At 37.8% G+C, this 16860-nt stretch overlaps 1 protein-coding gene across 1 annotated transcript in view; it reads left to right on the top strand.

The window, feature by feature from the left end:
- OXCT1 (3-oxoacid CoA-transferase 1) overlaps positions 1 to 15027 on the top strand; it is an 88654-nt gene extending 73627 nt beyond the window's left edge. The window contains exons 15-17 of the mRNA XM_017823650.1: positions 2663 to 2743; positions 4919 to 5020; positions 11206 to 15027. Coding sequence (XP_017679139.1) covers positions 2663 to 2743; positions 4919 to 5020; positions 11206 to 11241 — 219 coding nt within the window. The 3' untranslated portion in view covers positions 11242 to 15027. The remainder of the gene's footprint in view (positions 1 to 2662; positions 2744 to 4918; positions 5021 to 11205) is intronic.
- Positions 15028 to 16860: the final 1833 nt, after the last annotated feature.

The raw sequence follows: 16860 nt of genomic DNA, 5'->3' as shown, positions 1-16860 counted from the left end.
TTGCTTGGCCTCGGCAGATGAACCTCAGGATTAAAGGGTGGGCTCAGTTCAGCGCACGCTGTGTCTCACCTAAAAAAAAAAAAATAATCCACTGCGCAGGCTCGAAGGGTTAATGACCTTTCCCAAATCTTCGCTCGCGAAGACTGGCCATTAATAAAAGAAGTAGGGATACCTAACTGAAATTAGCAGCCTGGATGGTTGAAACAAGAACAAACGCTTTTCACAGCCAGCTAACGAAGTTGTGGATGATCAATAGAACGATATAAGATCTCAAATAATTAAGCCTATAAGAAAGGGACTAAACTGCTTTATGAGGTTGAGTTCATCAAGGACAAATAGCATTGCCCAGAAGCAGTCTCTGCATCAGAAAATCAGTGTGTCACAGCATATCAGAAACCAGGAGGGCATATCTGTAGAAGGGTGTTCCAAGTTTTGCTCCATATGCTTAGGCCACTGTGAGACACTTGGGAAATGAACCTGAAGTCTAATTCATTAGCCTCTTTTTTAATTTATTTTTTGCTAAACTACCTCTTTGTTTATAACCATGAAGAAAAAAAATAATAGAACAGAAGGCTGTTATTTAATGTCTAGACAGCGACTATGCATCTGTGTCTGATCTGCTAAATACTGCCTGAGAGAATTAAAAGTCAAGTTCTTACCCCCATACCATCATTGACATGTTTTGCAAAACATAGTAAAGTAAGGCTGGTAATTGTTCCATTTTGTGAAAAGAGTTTTCTACACTATTCAGAAAAATAGAATGGAAACTGGTTGAAAGCACTTGATTTGGACATGACTGAAACATGGAGCACTGAATTGAAATCTCCTTTCTCAAACTGTGTTGTGCAAGATTAAGGACATTTTGGTTCTTCAGCAACAGAATTTTTTTACTTAAGGCAGACTGGAACACCTTAAGGCTTTATATATCTACACAACAGTCTTTTCCTTTATCTGAACAAGTCCTGTATAAATTCAGATGGTAGAAAAGCATTCCATTCAGATTGCTATTCTTACATCCTACCTGATGGATGTCTTCCAAAAGTCACAGAATCATTTTGGTTGGAAAAGGCCTCTAAGATCATTGAATCCAGCCTTTGAAAAGATCAGGAAATGCATGTCATCTTCAGTGCCAACTGGTAATACAATATTCTTCAGCTCAAGTGTTAAGAAGCTCAAATGTATCAGTTATCAGGGACACAGGAGCCATTCAAGCTGCCACCTCTGCAAGTCCATGCATTTAAATCTCAATTGGGTCCCAGAAAGAGACACTTCATTTCATACTGAAACACTGAAAAGTGTATCTGATATGTTTCTGAAGATTTATGAATAGCGCAGATTAGTCTTGGCTCTTAGGCAAACTGCATAAGAATGTCCTCGAGAGGGACAGGATATAAGTAGATCAATTGAAAGTAACTAGAATGAAGAAATATTTCTTCACAGAAAAAAAATATATTCAAAAGCACACGGATTGCTTATCTTGTTTTCACTCGGGAGTCAAACTGGCTGCAAGGTGGTTCCTGAGTTTATATTAAGCCTTAAGGCAAACTGGCGATGGTAAATTTTTTGAGTATTGCATTTAGATGGTTAAATGAGACATGTTACACTCTGAGAGTTCTGAACTGAAAATTGATAATTAGAGAAAAAAATAAAAGGATGGGATAATGGGAGAAATGTGCACTTAATGGTACCTCTGTAAAACAGAAATACTGATGAAAAATGTAGCAATCTATTTTTTTTATATCCATTCAGAGCTCTTGAAGCCTACATTAATTTAGTAGGTTCTAAAGCCATTTGTGAACTCTTACTAAAAGAAGGAAAAAAAAAGGAAATTAAAAAAAGATGAGGAGATCACCCCCAAAAACCCACGACCCAAACCTTACCTGTCCAGCTTCATATCAGAAGCTATGTCTTCTCATGAGGTAATATTTTTCCTAGGATTTAGATTAGCTGGCATTTGATGCCCCTGAAAAGAAAATGCTTTTAAGTAAATCATGTTTTCTATACATACATTCTTTTCTACTACGTGCTAATTTGTTCTGTCTAAAACAGAGATAATGTAACTTCAGCCAACTTGAGGATGAGCATATTGCACTCATCTCTCAGTCTGCTTTTGGACTTTCCTGGAGAGATAGAGGGAATGGGAATTCAGTGTGGGTAAAGAAACTGTATTTACTATTTGCAAAGCATAACTTTGCGTTTGAGCCCTGGGGGTTTGAGGTGCCTCTGTATATGGCTGATTCTGCACATATTGTTTGTGATAATGTATAAGACAGAGAAATATGTTTCCCATAATGTTGTTCCCTAATTTTTTTCTTTCACGTGTCATCAGTGAGGTCCCATGTATTTCTTGTCCTCACATTGCAGCAGGAAGGGCAGATTATTAAGCAGCAGTATGCAGAACTTCTAAACTTAGGAGTCCACTCAGTGGTACAGTAAGATTCTTATTGGTCATCTTCCTCTATGTAGGATTTAAGTAATAACTGTCCCAAATTGCCAGAGATGTAGTCTGCCATAGGAGTGAATTTGAAGAGTGTTCTGAATATATTGAATGTTTCAATAACACAGAATGACTACAGCTGTGATTTTCGTGTATGTATTTGAATTCTGAGTAAGTTGTGTTGTTTTTGAAAATTTTTGTTTGTCTCTATATTATTAAACACAGGGCAATGTCCATAAAATCTTGGAAAAATGCAGCTTACCACTTACTGGGAAACAGTGTGTTGACCGCATCATTACAGAGAAGGTAAAGTACTTTTCTTGAATCCTTGCTAACAAATTCCTCCTCCATCCAAAATGAAAGTAGTAAAGCTTAGTAAAAATGAAGAATATGTTTAGTATCTGTTGCCACTGGAGGGAAAAGACACCCTTGGAGCTCACGTCCAAAGGTCTTGGGGCTCATATTTTTCCTTTTAAAGCTATGACATGTTGCATGCTGAACTGTACACTTAGACACTTTCAGAACAAAGATGCCGTGTATGACAGGCATGAAAAGTGTGTATCTCTTTGTTTTTCCCAAAGTATTCCTGAAAATTTGCTGTGAGATGCAAATCTTAAAGTACAGCTGTAATCACAGCTTGGGGTTTTTTGGTTGTTTTATTATTTTTGGGGGGGGGTGTGTTTGGTTTTTGGGGTTTGTTTGTTTGTTTGTTTGGTTGGTTTTGTTTTTTTTCCCTGGGGGGTTTGTTTGTTTGGGGGGTTTTTTGTTTGTTTGCTTGTGGGGTTTTTTTGTGTTTTTTGTTTGTTTGTTTTGTGTTTTTCTTCTTTTTGTTTTGTTTTGCTTTTGGTTTGTTTTTTTTTGGGGGGGGGAGTTTTTTGTTGCTTTTGTTTGTTTGTTTGTTGATTTTTTTTTGTTTTCCCCCAGCAGAGCACATATAAATTAGGCAATCGGCATCTTTCTCGCTGTGTACTACAGACTGTTTCACATATACCTGTACCTGTAGCAGAGCTTTAAGTCTTTTGTTCTTACTTGATTCCGTTAGTGAAGCAATTTATTCTCCTGTGCAAGTATATATGAGCATCTGATATTGCTGCTTCTCAAAGTACATTAGTGGATCTTTTCAGCAAAGGATAAGTGACTTAAGGTTTTTGCTGTAATCATACTCCTTTTATTATCAGTGTTTACATCTTTAAGGACTTAAAGTAGTCCCTCTGTGAGCCATCTATCATGCCAAGTAGAATGCATCAAAGGTGCTGATGTAGAATTTGCTTTCTCCAGTGGTATATCGCTACATTTAAAGGACTTTTCTTCACAAAGTAAGGAAAAATAAAATATGGAAGTTTTTTCCAGTCCTCTACTCACTGGCCACATACAAATATAAGGTACAAAGAAAATGAGAGGGAACAAAAACTGATATAAAATAAACAATAAGCAAAATTTCTCTTAAGATTCATCACTTGCCAGATCTTGTGGCTTTACTGGGAGATGACACAAATGTACAACAGCATTTAGATAATGTTGCAAATTCTGTTACCACAGTAGCATCCTAGTGTGCATGTTCCTTTATAACCAGCTTCTCTTTTAAGACTTAGAGGAGCTGTCATTTTTTAGTCCCATAAAGTGGTCTCATGTGCCCAGAGGACAGCTAGTCTTCAGTACACTTCTGTGATGAGCTTAAGACTAAACTTTTATTTCAAGTTCAATTTTCACTGGTCTTTTGGTACTGAACTTTTATTTTTAAGGAAAATTACTTTAAACCTTATGGTTTCCCTGGCAACTAGCTTGCAACCTGTGTATCTCCCTCTGGTAGGCACTATTAAAGTGCACATTGTTTTACAGGTGTTTTTATATGATGTGCTTGTAAGTCTCAGAATTGGATTGCATATCTTATGAAGACATCAGGAACTTTGCTCCTTCAGCCATTTCCCCCCAGGCTTTCTATTGAACATACAGCAAGAAATGTTGTTCATTGCTAGCTTCTGAAAATACTAGCATTTGCACTGGGTGTGCAGTAACTGTAGGAGAAACTTACAATGAGACAAAGGTGATCTGTACTCTCTACTGGCCTTAAAATTAAATAAAACAAATGAGGGAGATGTTCACTTTTCCTGTTTCTTTCATGGTCTCTTGCTGGGCATTGTCTTGCAGCAAAGAATGTTTCAGCCCTTTCCTTTGAACTTCCCATTCTCACCAAATGGGAGTGGGAGGCGTGGTCCTCATTTCCTGCAGGGATAAACAGTTGTACATTTGTCCCACAAAACTAACACATATAGTATTTTAAATTCTTTCAGATTCAAAAAAATGTAGCTGAAAATTTTATTGATCAGTCAGAAAAGTGAAACCAGTTGATAGTGGCATCTTTTGTTACTGAGGGAATGCTACCTACTTCAGCACACCGCTTTGTACAATATTACCATTTACATCCCTGTTTGCTGCTTTGGTAATAAAAAAAAATAATTGTGTGCTTTTTGATCTTTGTAGGCGGTGTTTGATGTGGACAAGAAGAAGGGATTGACTCTCATAGAAATCTGGGAAGGACTGACAGTGAATGATATCAAGAAAAGCACTGGCTGTGACTTTGCAGTAAGTAATTTTACAAACCCATATAGTTAGTCTGGAGTCAAAACAAATATTCTCCACAAGTGTTCATCACATGAAGACTTGTAGATGAAGTAAGTTTCTTCTTTATAGGTGAGGACTGAATAGATTGCCTGTGGGATTTACAATAAAAACGTAATTTAAGGCTAATCTAGTGTGATTATGTCAGAAGCATCAGAAGCTAGGAAAAACAGGAGAGATGGAGAAATGACTAAAAGGACAAGTGGAAAGGAAACTTCTATGCTTTGAAGAGGGAGCTGATCATTTTGGAGAAGTGGATGAATATTTGTTTTTCCACTGTATAAGTCAGTTTACCTAAGTGTATGTTGCTAAGTTTCCATGCTGTCTTTAGGTGGAGTTGTAAGTCTTCTCAACAGGAGTGACATGTGTCCACTCTGTGTTAGTAGTGCCAGTCAGTGAACTGTTCTACCCTTGATATCTTTTCTTTGTCTCTCTCTTTGTCTTCTGTGAATGGAACTTATGCTCTGCATTAATTCAGAAAGCCCCTGCCTTTTGACATTTATTCTTGTCTCATTTACAAACACAAAAATGGATTATTAATGGAAAGCTGTAGCACACTAGGGTGTAACTGAATGCATGTATGGTTGATAATATAGTTTCTTCATGGCCTTCCCCTGCATGAACATCACAAATTTTTTTCTTTTGTTTCATGAAGTCTTTTGGGGCAGTTCAACCCTCCTTTGGCAAAGACAGCAAGTATGACTATGCAAATGCTGCTGTAAAAATAGTTGGGGAAAATTTAGTAGTGAAACAAAGTATTCTTCTTCTATGCAGAGTTTCATGGCAGAGCAATAGAACATAACTGAAAGACTGCAAAGCATTCAGTATGTGAAAGGGTTTCTTAATAAGGCTTTGAGCATACTGTTGGTAGTAAGTAAAACTTTCAGAGCAATGAGCTTGTGAAATTCCATTCATTTCCTGTGTCCGTAAGAGAGCATTTCTGATAACTAAATATGATAATGTATGTTTTTCTTTAGAAAATTTTAAATAAAGAGCTATTCGCTGCTGAAAATAGCTTAATTTATCTGAGAAAAAATTTTGATTAAAGACAATTGGTCTGCAACTCCAGAGTGCAGAAAGCTGCTACAGAATCACTTTGGTAGGTTACTAATTTTCCAGGTAAAGTCATTATTATTTTTTAATTTAAAGTGGAAGCAAACTTCCATATTCAGCAATTCTGTGTGCAAAAGAAATTATTCAGCTTCTGACTTTGATCTAGGAAAAAATTATCAATTTTTTAAAACTTTGATAATGTCAGGACATCTTTTTCTTGCACTGATCAATCTGTCAAACAGCTAGCATCTAAAATTAAAAATGAACTTTGTAGGTTTGTAACTATTGCAATCAGTCACTTTGTTTTGTTCTTTTGTATTTAATTTGGGGAGTAACTTCATAATGAATTTGAAGGCGTGATGTTTAGTAAGCATTTGCATAGATGTAAACTACAGGAAAGGACCTCTGTTTTCGGAACACACTAGCCCTTATTTTTTAAAAAACTGCTTGTTTGGAAGGATCTGGGGCTTTTTTTTTGTTCAGGTGACCAATATATATGTATTCAATTAAATGTGTTTTTCCCAAAGTAAAGGCCAGAAGCCTGTGCTCAAGGCAATGAGGACAAAAGCTACCAAAAAATTCAGAGAGAGAAGTGCGAAGCGTAAAATGATGGGCTATGAGGTAAAGCTTTGCAGCAGGTGTGATAGGGCAAGACTGTTAGGTCCAAAGAAAAGAGTAAGCACCACCCAGCAAGTTCCTTGCTGCTTTTCTGGAAGTGTTACAAAGGAGGGGTATAAATTTCAAATACTTAATGTAGCCTGAAGTTAGCAGTTGATGAAAAGTATTGGAGCAATCCACTGTCTGGATCCCTGGGATATGTCTTACTAGGATCAGTAAGGGACACTCCACAGGCACAGTTTCCTTGTTGTCCAGAGAGCACAGTCTGCTCCGCAAGGCTGCCGTAGTCAGGCATGAAATTATGAGTTGCACTAAAGCACCTGTGGGCATGAAAAATGTAGATGCTGCTTGGCTTATGCATTTACAGGTACTTTCCTTGAAAGCAGGTGGCTTGCATAAATGCTTTCAAATTAAGGCATGTTTGCAAAGTGTGTACCTCTGCCAAAGTATGCACAGGAGTCAGTGTGACATAAAGGTCAGTCATTACAAAAGTGCTTGAAATCTCTACAGCACTGCGGATGGAAAGCGTGAACCACTGGTTTGTTTGTTAAACTTGTGGCATGGAAGCACACTAGCTCGCTCTTTCCTTCCTTCCTTCCTTCATTCTTTCCTTTCTCCCTCCTTCTCTCCCTCCCTCCCTTCCTCCCTCCCTCCCTTTTTTTGTCACCCCTCCTCTAAAGCACGTTTCCAGACCACAGTGTCCAAGTCCTCCTCTCATTGAAATCCTTACCAAATCTGTTGAAATCTTTGACAGCAAGACTGGGTTACTGTTGTATAATATTGGACCCTTTATGGCCCAGTTTTCATCTATACCAAACAACGGTATGTCCTTCACTTAGTTTTGAAGCTCAGAAAATAAAGATTTGAGCATTGTGATAGGCATTTATTCAGAAAGCAGCATTCTTGGTCCTTTATTCCATGTTTCAAGACTCTGCCTCAGGCTTTCTTGCAACAGTAGGTCTTGTGCTTGTGATTATTTATGTTCACTGAATGAGACATCTTGGTTTTGTATGGGTGACAGGAGCTTTAGTGATACTGTATTGCCACAGTAAAAGCAGGATCATATTTGCCTAGTTTGAAACAGAACTAATTGGGGAAAAATAAAGAGTTCACCTCTTTTTCTGGCAGCTTTTTTCAGTGGATGCAGTGAATGATCTGAACTAAAATAAATATCTCTGTAGGTTCACTAGAAATGAGATTTTAAGGGGTTGCTGTAGCTTTGTATATAACTACCTCACCCCATGCAGACTACTCCTGTTTGCAGAGGAGAACTTCATAGTCTGCATGGCCTTATTTGTGTCACATTTGATTATACAGTCCCATTTTCACAGCCTGCTTACTTGGAAAAACATTTCCTAAAGAACATTTGCAACAACAAAATGTCAAAGGAAACATGATTTAAACTTAACAATCTTCATTATAGACTGGCTCATATAAAACATGAACAATTCACCCTCAATTTTACTGTGCTGTGAAGACAAAATGTTGGCTTATCTTGTATGCTTAAATCAGATTTGCTGTAGCCTAGCATGTAGATCACCTTGGCAGGCAATCTGTTTGGGCTTGTACTGGCTTATACCATTGATGAAACCATGATAGGACATACTTTTACAGATGTATTTCATTATAAAAATAATCAGGATAAGTGTAAAATCTCCCCCCTCTCCCTGCCTTTTTTTTTTCTTAATGTAAAACATCAGTTTTACAAAATGTTCTTGAAAGATAGTGTGGAGAATAGGAAAAGCATCTGTCAAGGCAGATGCTTAAATAGAAATGTTTAAAAAGAATATTTAAAAATAAATTATTTATGTTTAAAAAGAAAGTGACTGTCCAATTGAGTACAAAATGGTACAGGATATTTTTACTTTTTTTTTACTTTCTGGAATTACATTTTCCTTTGAGAAACATTTTCTTTTGAGGCTGTTGCAGGATTGACTTGATTTTTAAATGGATGTTGTGTTTTTGTGACTTTTGTATCATATTACATATATATATATGATGATGGAATTTTTTGATTTTATCTGAAATTAAATACAAAATAGGAGTTAATAAGAAAAACAACTTTTATTAATTTAATGGGGTAAGCAACTTCTAACAAATATGCTAACTTTTTTTTTTAGGGTCTCTTTTTACATTTGGATCAATAACTTGCTTTTGCACACTGGTCAAGGTTAACAACTTATTAAGACTCAGCATTATTCAGAATCAGGCCCTGAAAGAACATTTGCTACATAGAAAAACAATTAAATGAGCACAGAGCTGTTTGTGTAGCTGAAAAGTATAGTTAGGGTTTGGAAATCAGTCAGTCAACAGGCTTGAATTGCATGGAATCTGTGAGGCTCTGTCTTCTTACCAGTTCAAAGGCCATGTACTGGGCTGCCCAGGCAAACTTCTCCCTGTACACCTGTTCAACATAAGCAAAGTATTTTGAAGCTTCCAAGATAAGATGTTCTTCCCATAGGGGAAATAATAATGAGAATGTTGCTTAGGAGGTGCTGTAAGAAAGTATCCACTCTGTAGACTGTGAAACAGTCTACATTAAGGACCTTCAGTCCTTACCAAATGCTGTGCTCTTAGCACAGCGTGACGCTGAATTGACTGCAGTACTAGGATTTAAAGCAGTGGACTCGGGAGGCTTTCCGCATTTCAGATTTGAGTACTCCTTGTTTTCTAAGCACAAACTTGTGTTACACTTGCATTTTTCTGCTTATTTAATCACATGTTATGTAGAGCAAAGAATTTGGGTCCAGTTTGGGTCCAGTTCTGAGTGTTGCTGAGCTCTTGTCACCTCCATTACCTTCAGCAGGCATTGTGACACATCACACTCATGGGCCCCAGACCCTTTGTGAAGCAGAGTGTGATACACACAAATGACAGCTGTTAGCATCAGATGGGCAGACATTACATTTAACATAATATGCTCATCAGATGTGAAACACTTGATGTTTTGATGGCACCGAAATCTGCAACATTAGAAAAAGAGTAATCTCCTCCAGTAGTTGCCTTTTGTCATTTGCAGAATACAGTTCTTGGTGGTTCTATCTTCATCCTCCAGCTTTTACCTTTACCTCAATGGAACCATCCCTGGTGGAGGCAAAAATAGGCCTAAATTACGCAAGGCACATCAGAACTTGCACTCTGAAACATTGAAACATTTCTGGAACTAACCCAGGAATGCTGATGCACTCAGGGGGTTTCTCTTCTACACTTGTACCTATTAGATCTCTTTATTATCCTAGTTCACACACAACTTTGAAAAAATCAATGAATGGTTGCCATCCATTGAAAACATTTCATTAGCATTTGATACGTAAACACATTCTTCATGAACTAAGCTTTCCTCTGTGGCTACTCTCATAAGGTAATAAATGATGACACATGCTGGCTGGAGGAAAGATAGCAGAAATAACTGGTACAGAAAATACAACCCTGTACTTCTAAAAGAAAGAGGCTTTAATGCTTGAAAAGGCCCTTATATCATTCTTTCATGAGTTGGCGTCATTAGTACTTTTAACTGAAAAAGATGGGTTAGGTGAGGTTTCCATGGGACACATTAATCAACTAGGAGACAGATTGTCCGTGGAACTGTTTTTCATCCTGAACAAGCAAGATCACATGAGTTATTTTTGCTCTTCATCCTGAGGCACCTATTTAAATAGGGCTGGGAACAGGAGATAATTAAAGGGGCTTGGATCTTCTGTGGAGACCTATTCGTCACGGTATTTCTGTGGACCTGCAGTCAGAGTTCAACCAAATGTTAACCACTCATACTCTGAAAGGTCTTTTCTGTATTGTTCCTATTTACACATTCTTTCCTTCTCCAGCTTCCTGTTTAGGCTTACTGTGTTTTATTCTTGGTTTACTGTACATTTATAGTATCACTAACTGATTTTTTGAGTATAGGGAATTAAAAGACTAGAATACATAAATGTGTCCTCACACAAAAATTAACGTGAATAGAAAAAGGCAAGTTCTTTAAAAAAAGTAAAATTAAAATTATTATACTATACAATCATCAATCAAGTAAAATTGAATGTGAATGGAAGAAGGAAAATTTTACAAAATAGGAACAATTAGAAGTATTCTACTATATTATCATCAAGCATTGTCCATCTGCATTGGACTCTCCTACTGCTGTTCATGGCATTGAAAGCCACGTAAGACTCTGCAGGAGGCAAGTGCAGGTTCAACTGCCCAGGTTTAATCTGCTTGCATTTTTACATCAGTAACCCATCTCAAAATAAATGAAGTTGGGAGGCTAGGTGCTGATACTACACATCAGTTGTATTCTTGCATCAGAAAATTTAGTTATGGGAGTGTTTATCTCTGAAATACTGGACATACTTCAATTTAAATAAATACAGTGTCTGTAGTCTTCAATGGTACATAGTTGGTAGAGGTGGAAGTGAATGGTGGGTTGTGCTGCTATATCTTATCTGTGTGCCAACTGCTGTGTTTTTTTCCCTCCTTTCTGCCAGGTTTCGCCGAAATTAATACCAATGAGGCAGATTTAAATGCGAAATACAGACTGGGCTTAACTTCTCAGAAGGCTTGTTTCCAAGTGGGAGAAATCGGTGACTGTTTTGCAGTTCTACTTTTTTTTTCCTTTTCTTATTTTTTAAGGGCTTTGTAAGTAGTTTCCAGATAGATAGTTAAGCTCAGGCTTTGACTATAAGCCTAAATTGTATTCTGCTTTCATAACATTACCAATTTTAATGGAAGGGTGAATATATTCCCTAAGTTTTGAATCCTATTATACTAAAATGTTAATGACGATTGTAAAAAAAAAAAAAAAGCCTTGTAATCTGTCTGCCAAATACTATGTTTTTTACACAGAATTAGAAAACAACCATGCAAAACTTATGATTGCCTCTGTGTATCCTGATATCTGTTGCTCTGGAACTGCGGCACTTATCATGTCCGTTCTCCTGTAAAGGTGTGGGGTTTTTTTCTGGAGTCATCTATAACAAGTGTACGTATCTGTAGAGAGACATCAGGAATGTGAACTTTCCTTTTCCTGAGCCTTTTAATCAGTCTGTGATAAAACTATTTACACTGGTGGAAATAACTGGGACCTAAATGTATCTGCTGCTTCCACGGTGTGCATCTTTTGGTATTAGGAAGCCTACACTTCCCAAAGTCCAACTGTGACCCTTTATATTTCGATCATACAAACTAGAATGGGGCTGGTGTGAAGGAGGAAGATTAAAAAGGCTCCATCCCCGTGCAGACAACTGGTAGCTGCACAATTTCCCACGTTAACTACTCTTACTCTCCAGATATAGTGCTTCTCCCCAGATACCAGTCAAAGGCAAATGAATATTGTTTCTGGAGTGAGGTCTGTCCTTCCAGTGTTACACAGAGAAACAGGGGAAGAGAAGGTTGTGGACACCTTGAAGATTCTTAAGAAGAGAATATGGATAGTTAAGATTAAAAGCATTAAATCTGCACCACTTCCCAATCAAGGCATCAGAAAAATCTAAAGAATTTGTAACCCAAACTTATAATAACTAGAATAAATGCCATAAGACAATCAAAATGAAAAAACATTATCTCAGAGTTGTTCTGCTGTTTGACGAAGGTTTTTTTTTCCCTGTTGTTAATTACAAAATTATTTTTATATTTTGTTATTTTTGCAAATAGGTGACATGACAGCATTGAATCTCACATACCAAATCAGCACAATATGTCTTTATTATACAGAGCATGAACTGACTGGAAATCAACATTTACTAAAATATAGTGTTTTCTCCGAGCATAATGGTTTCTGTCATTTCTGTCATTTGTATAAGTAGGAGCACTTAAAACACTTCAGTTGAAATAATTCCTGATATAATGTGTGACATCAGGACTGGAACATATTAAGTGACTGAAAAGCATGTAAAATGTAGATACACGAAGTGTACATAATGCCTATCATACATGTAATAAGCAGTGTTGGGACATGATATAGAAGGGCATTCTAATACTGGCTGAATGAAGGATTCACCATAATCCATGTGAGTTGTGGAAGGAATATAAAACAGGTCTCGGGAATCAGATAGGAAAATCTTGTGACATTTAGCTCCTGTACTAACCTTTGTACTGTTTTATTTCCATTCTAAATTAAGAAATCCTTCTTTTTCATGGAACAGCTACAGAACTTGCCTTGATCCACACACAGGTTTTATAGCAGTAAAACTGTTTTGATTGGAGATACTATTTTGTATAGTTGCACTTACCCTAAACAATTCTTTGACAAACTCTTGTCAATACCGTAACAGGTTATCCTTCATCCTAGAAAGAAATAAACAAAATGCCTTTGTAAACACCATTATGCCAGTACAAAAGTGCTCCAGTAGTATAAGCTGTATGAGTTGAACTTGTGGCTGCTAATGGGTGGTAGGCTCTTGTACAGCCTGAACCTGTAGGAAAGACCTGATGCTGAGCCCATGGGAAAGACTTATGTTGTACAAAGACTAGTGCTGATGTCATGATTAACATATACCAGTGATTTGGTCAATAGGTAATTTGCATTGAAGACTTGAACCTACATTTATCAGAGTGCTCCAGTATTCCTTAACCCAGCATGTTAATTGTCATGTTTTCTCTGTTTAGATGTATTCCCTGTGTTACTCATTCCAAACAAGTTATTTTCTTAAAAGTTTGGCCATTTTTGTTGCTATAGAGGTGGACTGAAGTTCTGCTTACAGAGGTTTTACGGATTAAAAATCTGTATATAATAAAATCTGACTATTTTAGCTTGGTATAAACAGTTTTGCTTTTGGGTAGAGCAGCCCAGAGTTCTCTTCTCCAATCCATACAGACAGTTCAGTGACAATTCTGACCCTTGTGGTGCTGTACACAGCAGAAGGTGCCTGTCCTTTCCTTCAGGGCCAGAGATGGGTGAAGAGCTACTCTGAGGGGATAGGTATCATCCCTGAAGGGGATTTCATTCATCTTCACTCAGACTTCTCATAGACAGTACTCAGAATGGATGCTGGTTTTCAGGGAGGAGTATAAAAACTATTATACAGGAGAAGGGAGTTACTATTAACTTCTCCAAAAGGAAAAAATAACCCAACAAAAAAAACCCAAAAAACCAAAGAACACAAACATTTAAATAGATGTGAACAAGTTCTTTAAGAAATCTATACATGAAATGTTGATCTATTGCTACATTAGTTGTAGGACTGATTAGTTAATTATAGCGAACATTTACTTACGTTTGTAAAGTACAGGAGAAGTGTCTGAGGGCAGGATCAGGTGTACTCTGCTTCTGCCATAGAACTATGCTTTGCTGGCACACGCACAGAAGCCATTGTTATCGTTAACATATGGCTATAAAAAGACTAATGACCTGGTAATGTCTGAGAGTTTAATACCTTGGTTTCTGAATCAAAGAATCAGGAGCCAAGAACTCCTGATTTTCAGCTTTTCTGGTTCTCCACTTACTGCCTTGTGGAATGTCTGCTGTGTTCTCTGCCTTGTGTCCTGTTGCTGAAAAAGGGGATGTTTTTCTTCCTACCTCACAGGGATGTTGTGAGGTATAAGAAGCTAAGATCTGTGCAAGAGTTTATCTTTTCCTCTTCAACTTGGGGATCACACTTGATCAAGAGTGTGCAAGAGTACTTGTAGACTGTTGAACATGCTGTACATTTGAGCTCTGTGTCTTATTTGTATCAGTGTTAATGCAAGAGAGAAGAAGTATATGGTGCTGAAAATTGGGGATAAAAGGAGAACAGGCTCTCTCCATATATAGCAGCGATGCTGTAGCAACAGGAAACAAGGTACGGATGTCACACAGGAATTTTTTTATCTTGAGGACAATAAATGTGGTAGAATATTGGTATTGTTATGAAAATGTCATCTGTCCGCACAAGCTAATTGCGACAAGCTCTGAATCCACTTTTTTAACTCACTTGTCAAACAGGATTAGAAATTAAAGCACTCCTAAGCATTTCCCTCTCTGTGGACGCAGATGTGGTTCATAGGTAAGGTATACTCTGAGCAGTAGTTGCAATGATTGGTGTTGCAGGGATGAAGGTTTATTGGGACATCACTGAAATCATTCCCTGCTTGACAGCACTTCATGGGACAAGTTGATACTCTTTGTCCTGAAGAAGATGATGATTCTACTGTATTATCACGTTGGACTTATTTCACTTTATATTTTATTGATTTTTTTCCATGAAAATGCAAAAAAAAAGAAAAAGGAAATATTCTAGAAAATGTAGTTGTACTGTAAACTCTGCAAGTTAAACATCAAAGTCCTTCTTGTATTTGCAAAACAATCAATAAAGTAAAGATGTAAAATCTCAGGTTTTGTCTATTGGTACTATTTCTCATGGTGTTCTATTCTGCTATTAGGAGCAGTAAGAGATTAACTCATGTTCACACCAGCATGTCACACCTCAGCACATGCCAAAACATCAAGGTCTTGGTTGAATGTGGATGGGTTTGATAAACAGAAATAATGAAGCTCGAAACTCAGCTAACAGCTGGATTCTCCACGTTCTCTCTTCTGGCTGATGCATCTGTTGGGTCAATCTCAAGCATAATTATCACATTCATTTTCAAAATGACTTGTTTTTCAATCAAGTTAAATAATGGACTGCATATGTAGTCCTTAGAGAAGTGATTTTTTTTACCTTTTGATTAAAACTGCTGTAGAACTGATCGCATTTGAGATGTTAATCACTGATGTTAGCGTGTGGCTGCTCTCTGAAAATAGTACTAGATGACACATGAAGACAAATTCCATTAACCACCTAGTGGATAATAAAGTACATGATTGCAAAGGGATGAAAATGCTTGTCTGTGGATAGTGGGGTTATCCTTCCATACCTGTCATAAGGTCATGAGTAAATATGTCATAGAATCATTTTCTCTTCAGTATCATCAGAGAACAGGTTGATAAATGTGAAGAAAAATGTTTAGTGTCATAAAAAACCCCTGATGATTTGCTCTGAAATGAAACACTTCAGTAATTTATATGTGTGGTCAAAATCCAACAGTCTCTCATCCCTGTGAAGGGGGCTACGAGGTAAGTGCCAAAACCACTGAGATGAAACACCAGTCTTGCAGCTCTGAAATCCAATCACACAAATGTGGAAGGTTGAGTTTTCCTCTGACAAGACGAGCAATTTGTTTACAGGCATATCTGAGCAGTTTTGTGGTATCTTGTGTAAGTTCTGTTGTTGTCTGTTGTGCTGGTTTGGGCCAGGATAGAGTTAATTTTCTTTACAGTAGCTCGTATGGGGCTGTGCTTTGCATTTGTGCTAAACAGTGTTGCTAACATGGGGATATCTCCCTTATTACTGAGTAGTGATTGCACAGAGACAAGGCCTTTTCTCATCCTGCCCCACCAGTGAGGAAGTTTGAGGGTCACAAGTACCTGGGAGACAACACAACAAGGGCATAATTTCTGTGGTGCACAGCAGTACTCTGAGCCCCTCTTCTCCCCACATCCATCTGCTGCTGTACACCAGAGGTCAGCTCTGGATATACCTACACCACAGGATATGTGGCAGCTTTAAGGGAAGAACTTTGGAAATGCCAGGGTGGGGAAGAAATTAGTTTTCTCTATATATTTACATAACATCAGATTTTGAGGCTCCAGGAAAAGTTAAAAGTAACTATTGTGTTTGTGATGTGAAAACTTGCTGAGCCTGGTTCACATGTATATGTACATATTTAGAAGAAGTGAGAGCATGGAAGAAGTCCATGCCACCTCGACACAGTACAAAGTGGGATTTTTCCTTTTAAGATTAGACTGCGTAAATGAATCAAATTCTCTTGCAGGTGCCAGTGTTGTAGTGGTTTGAACCAGGTTTTCCCCCTGAAGCTAAGAAAATGGTAAAACCCCAGGGGGTGGTGACCCCTGGAAGTTTTGAAGTTTTGTCCAATGGGCGCTCCTGCAAAATGTAAACATACCACAAGCAAACAGAAGAGAAGGTTAGTTGTAGTTGGGTTGTAGAAGTGGTAGCCATGTTCTGAGGCCACGAGGAGCAGAGGGTAGAAGCCCCCTGGGGGGCTTTGGCCCCCCAGCCCTCAGTGGGGGCCTGCGGGGACCTGGAACAGCATAAAGCTGGGCTAGGTGCCTGCTGTTGAGAGTTGAGAAAGTTTTTTTCACTGTGAGCAGCAGCAGCGGT

The sequence above is a fragment of the Lepidothrix coronata genome, unplaced genomic scaffold (genome assembly GCF_001604755.1).
Source record: "Lepidothrix coronata isolate B3197 unplaced genomic scaffold, Lepidothrix_coronata-1.0 Scaffold104, whole genome shotgun sequence".
Classification (NCBI taxonomy): Eukaryota; Metazoa; Chordata; class Aves; order Passeriformes; family Pipridae; genus Lepidothrix; species Lepidothrix coronata.
This window is presented reverse-complemented; position numbering and strand designations above follow the sequence as displayed.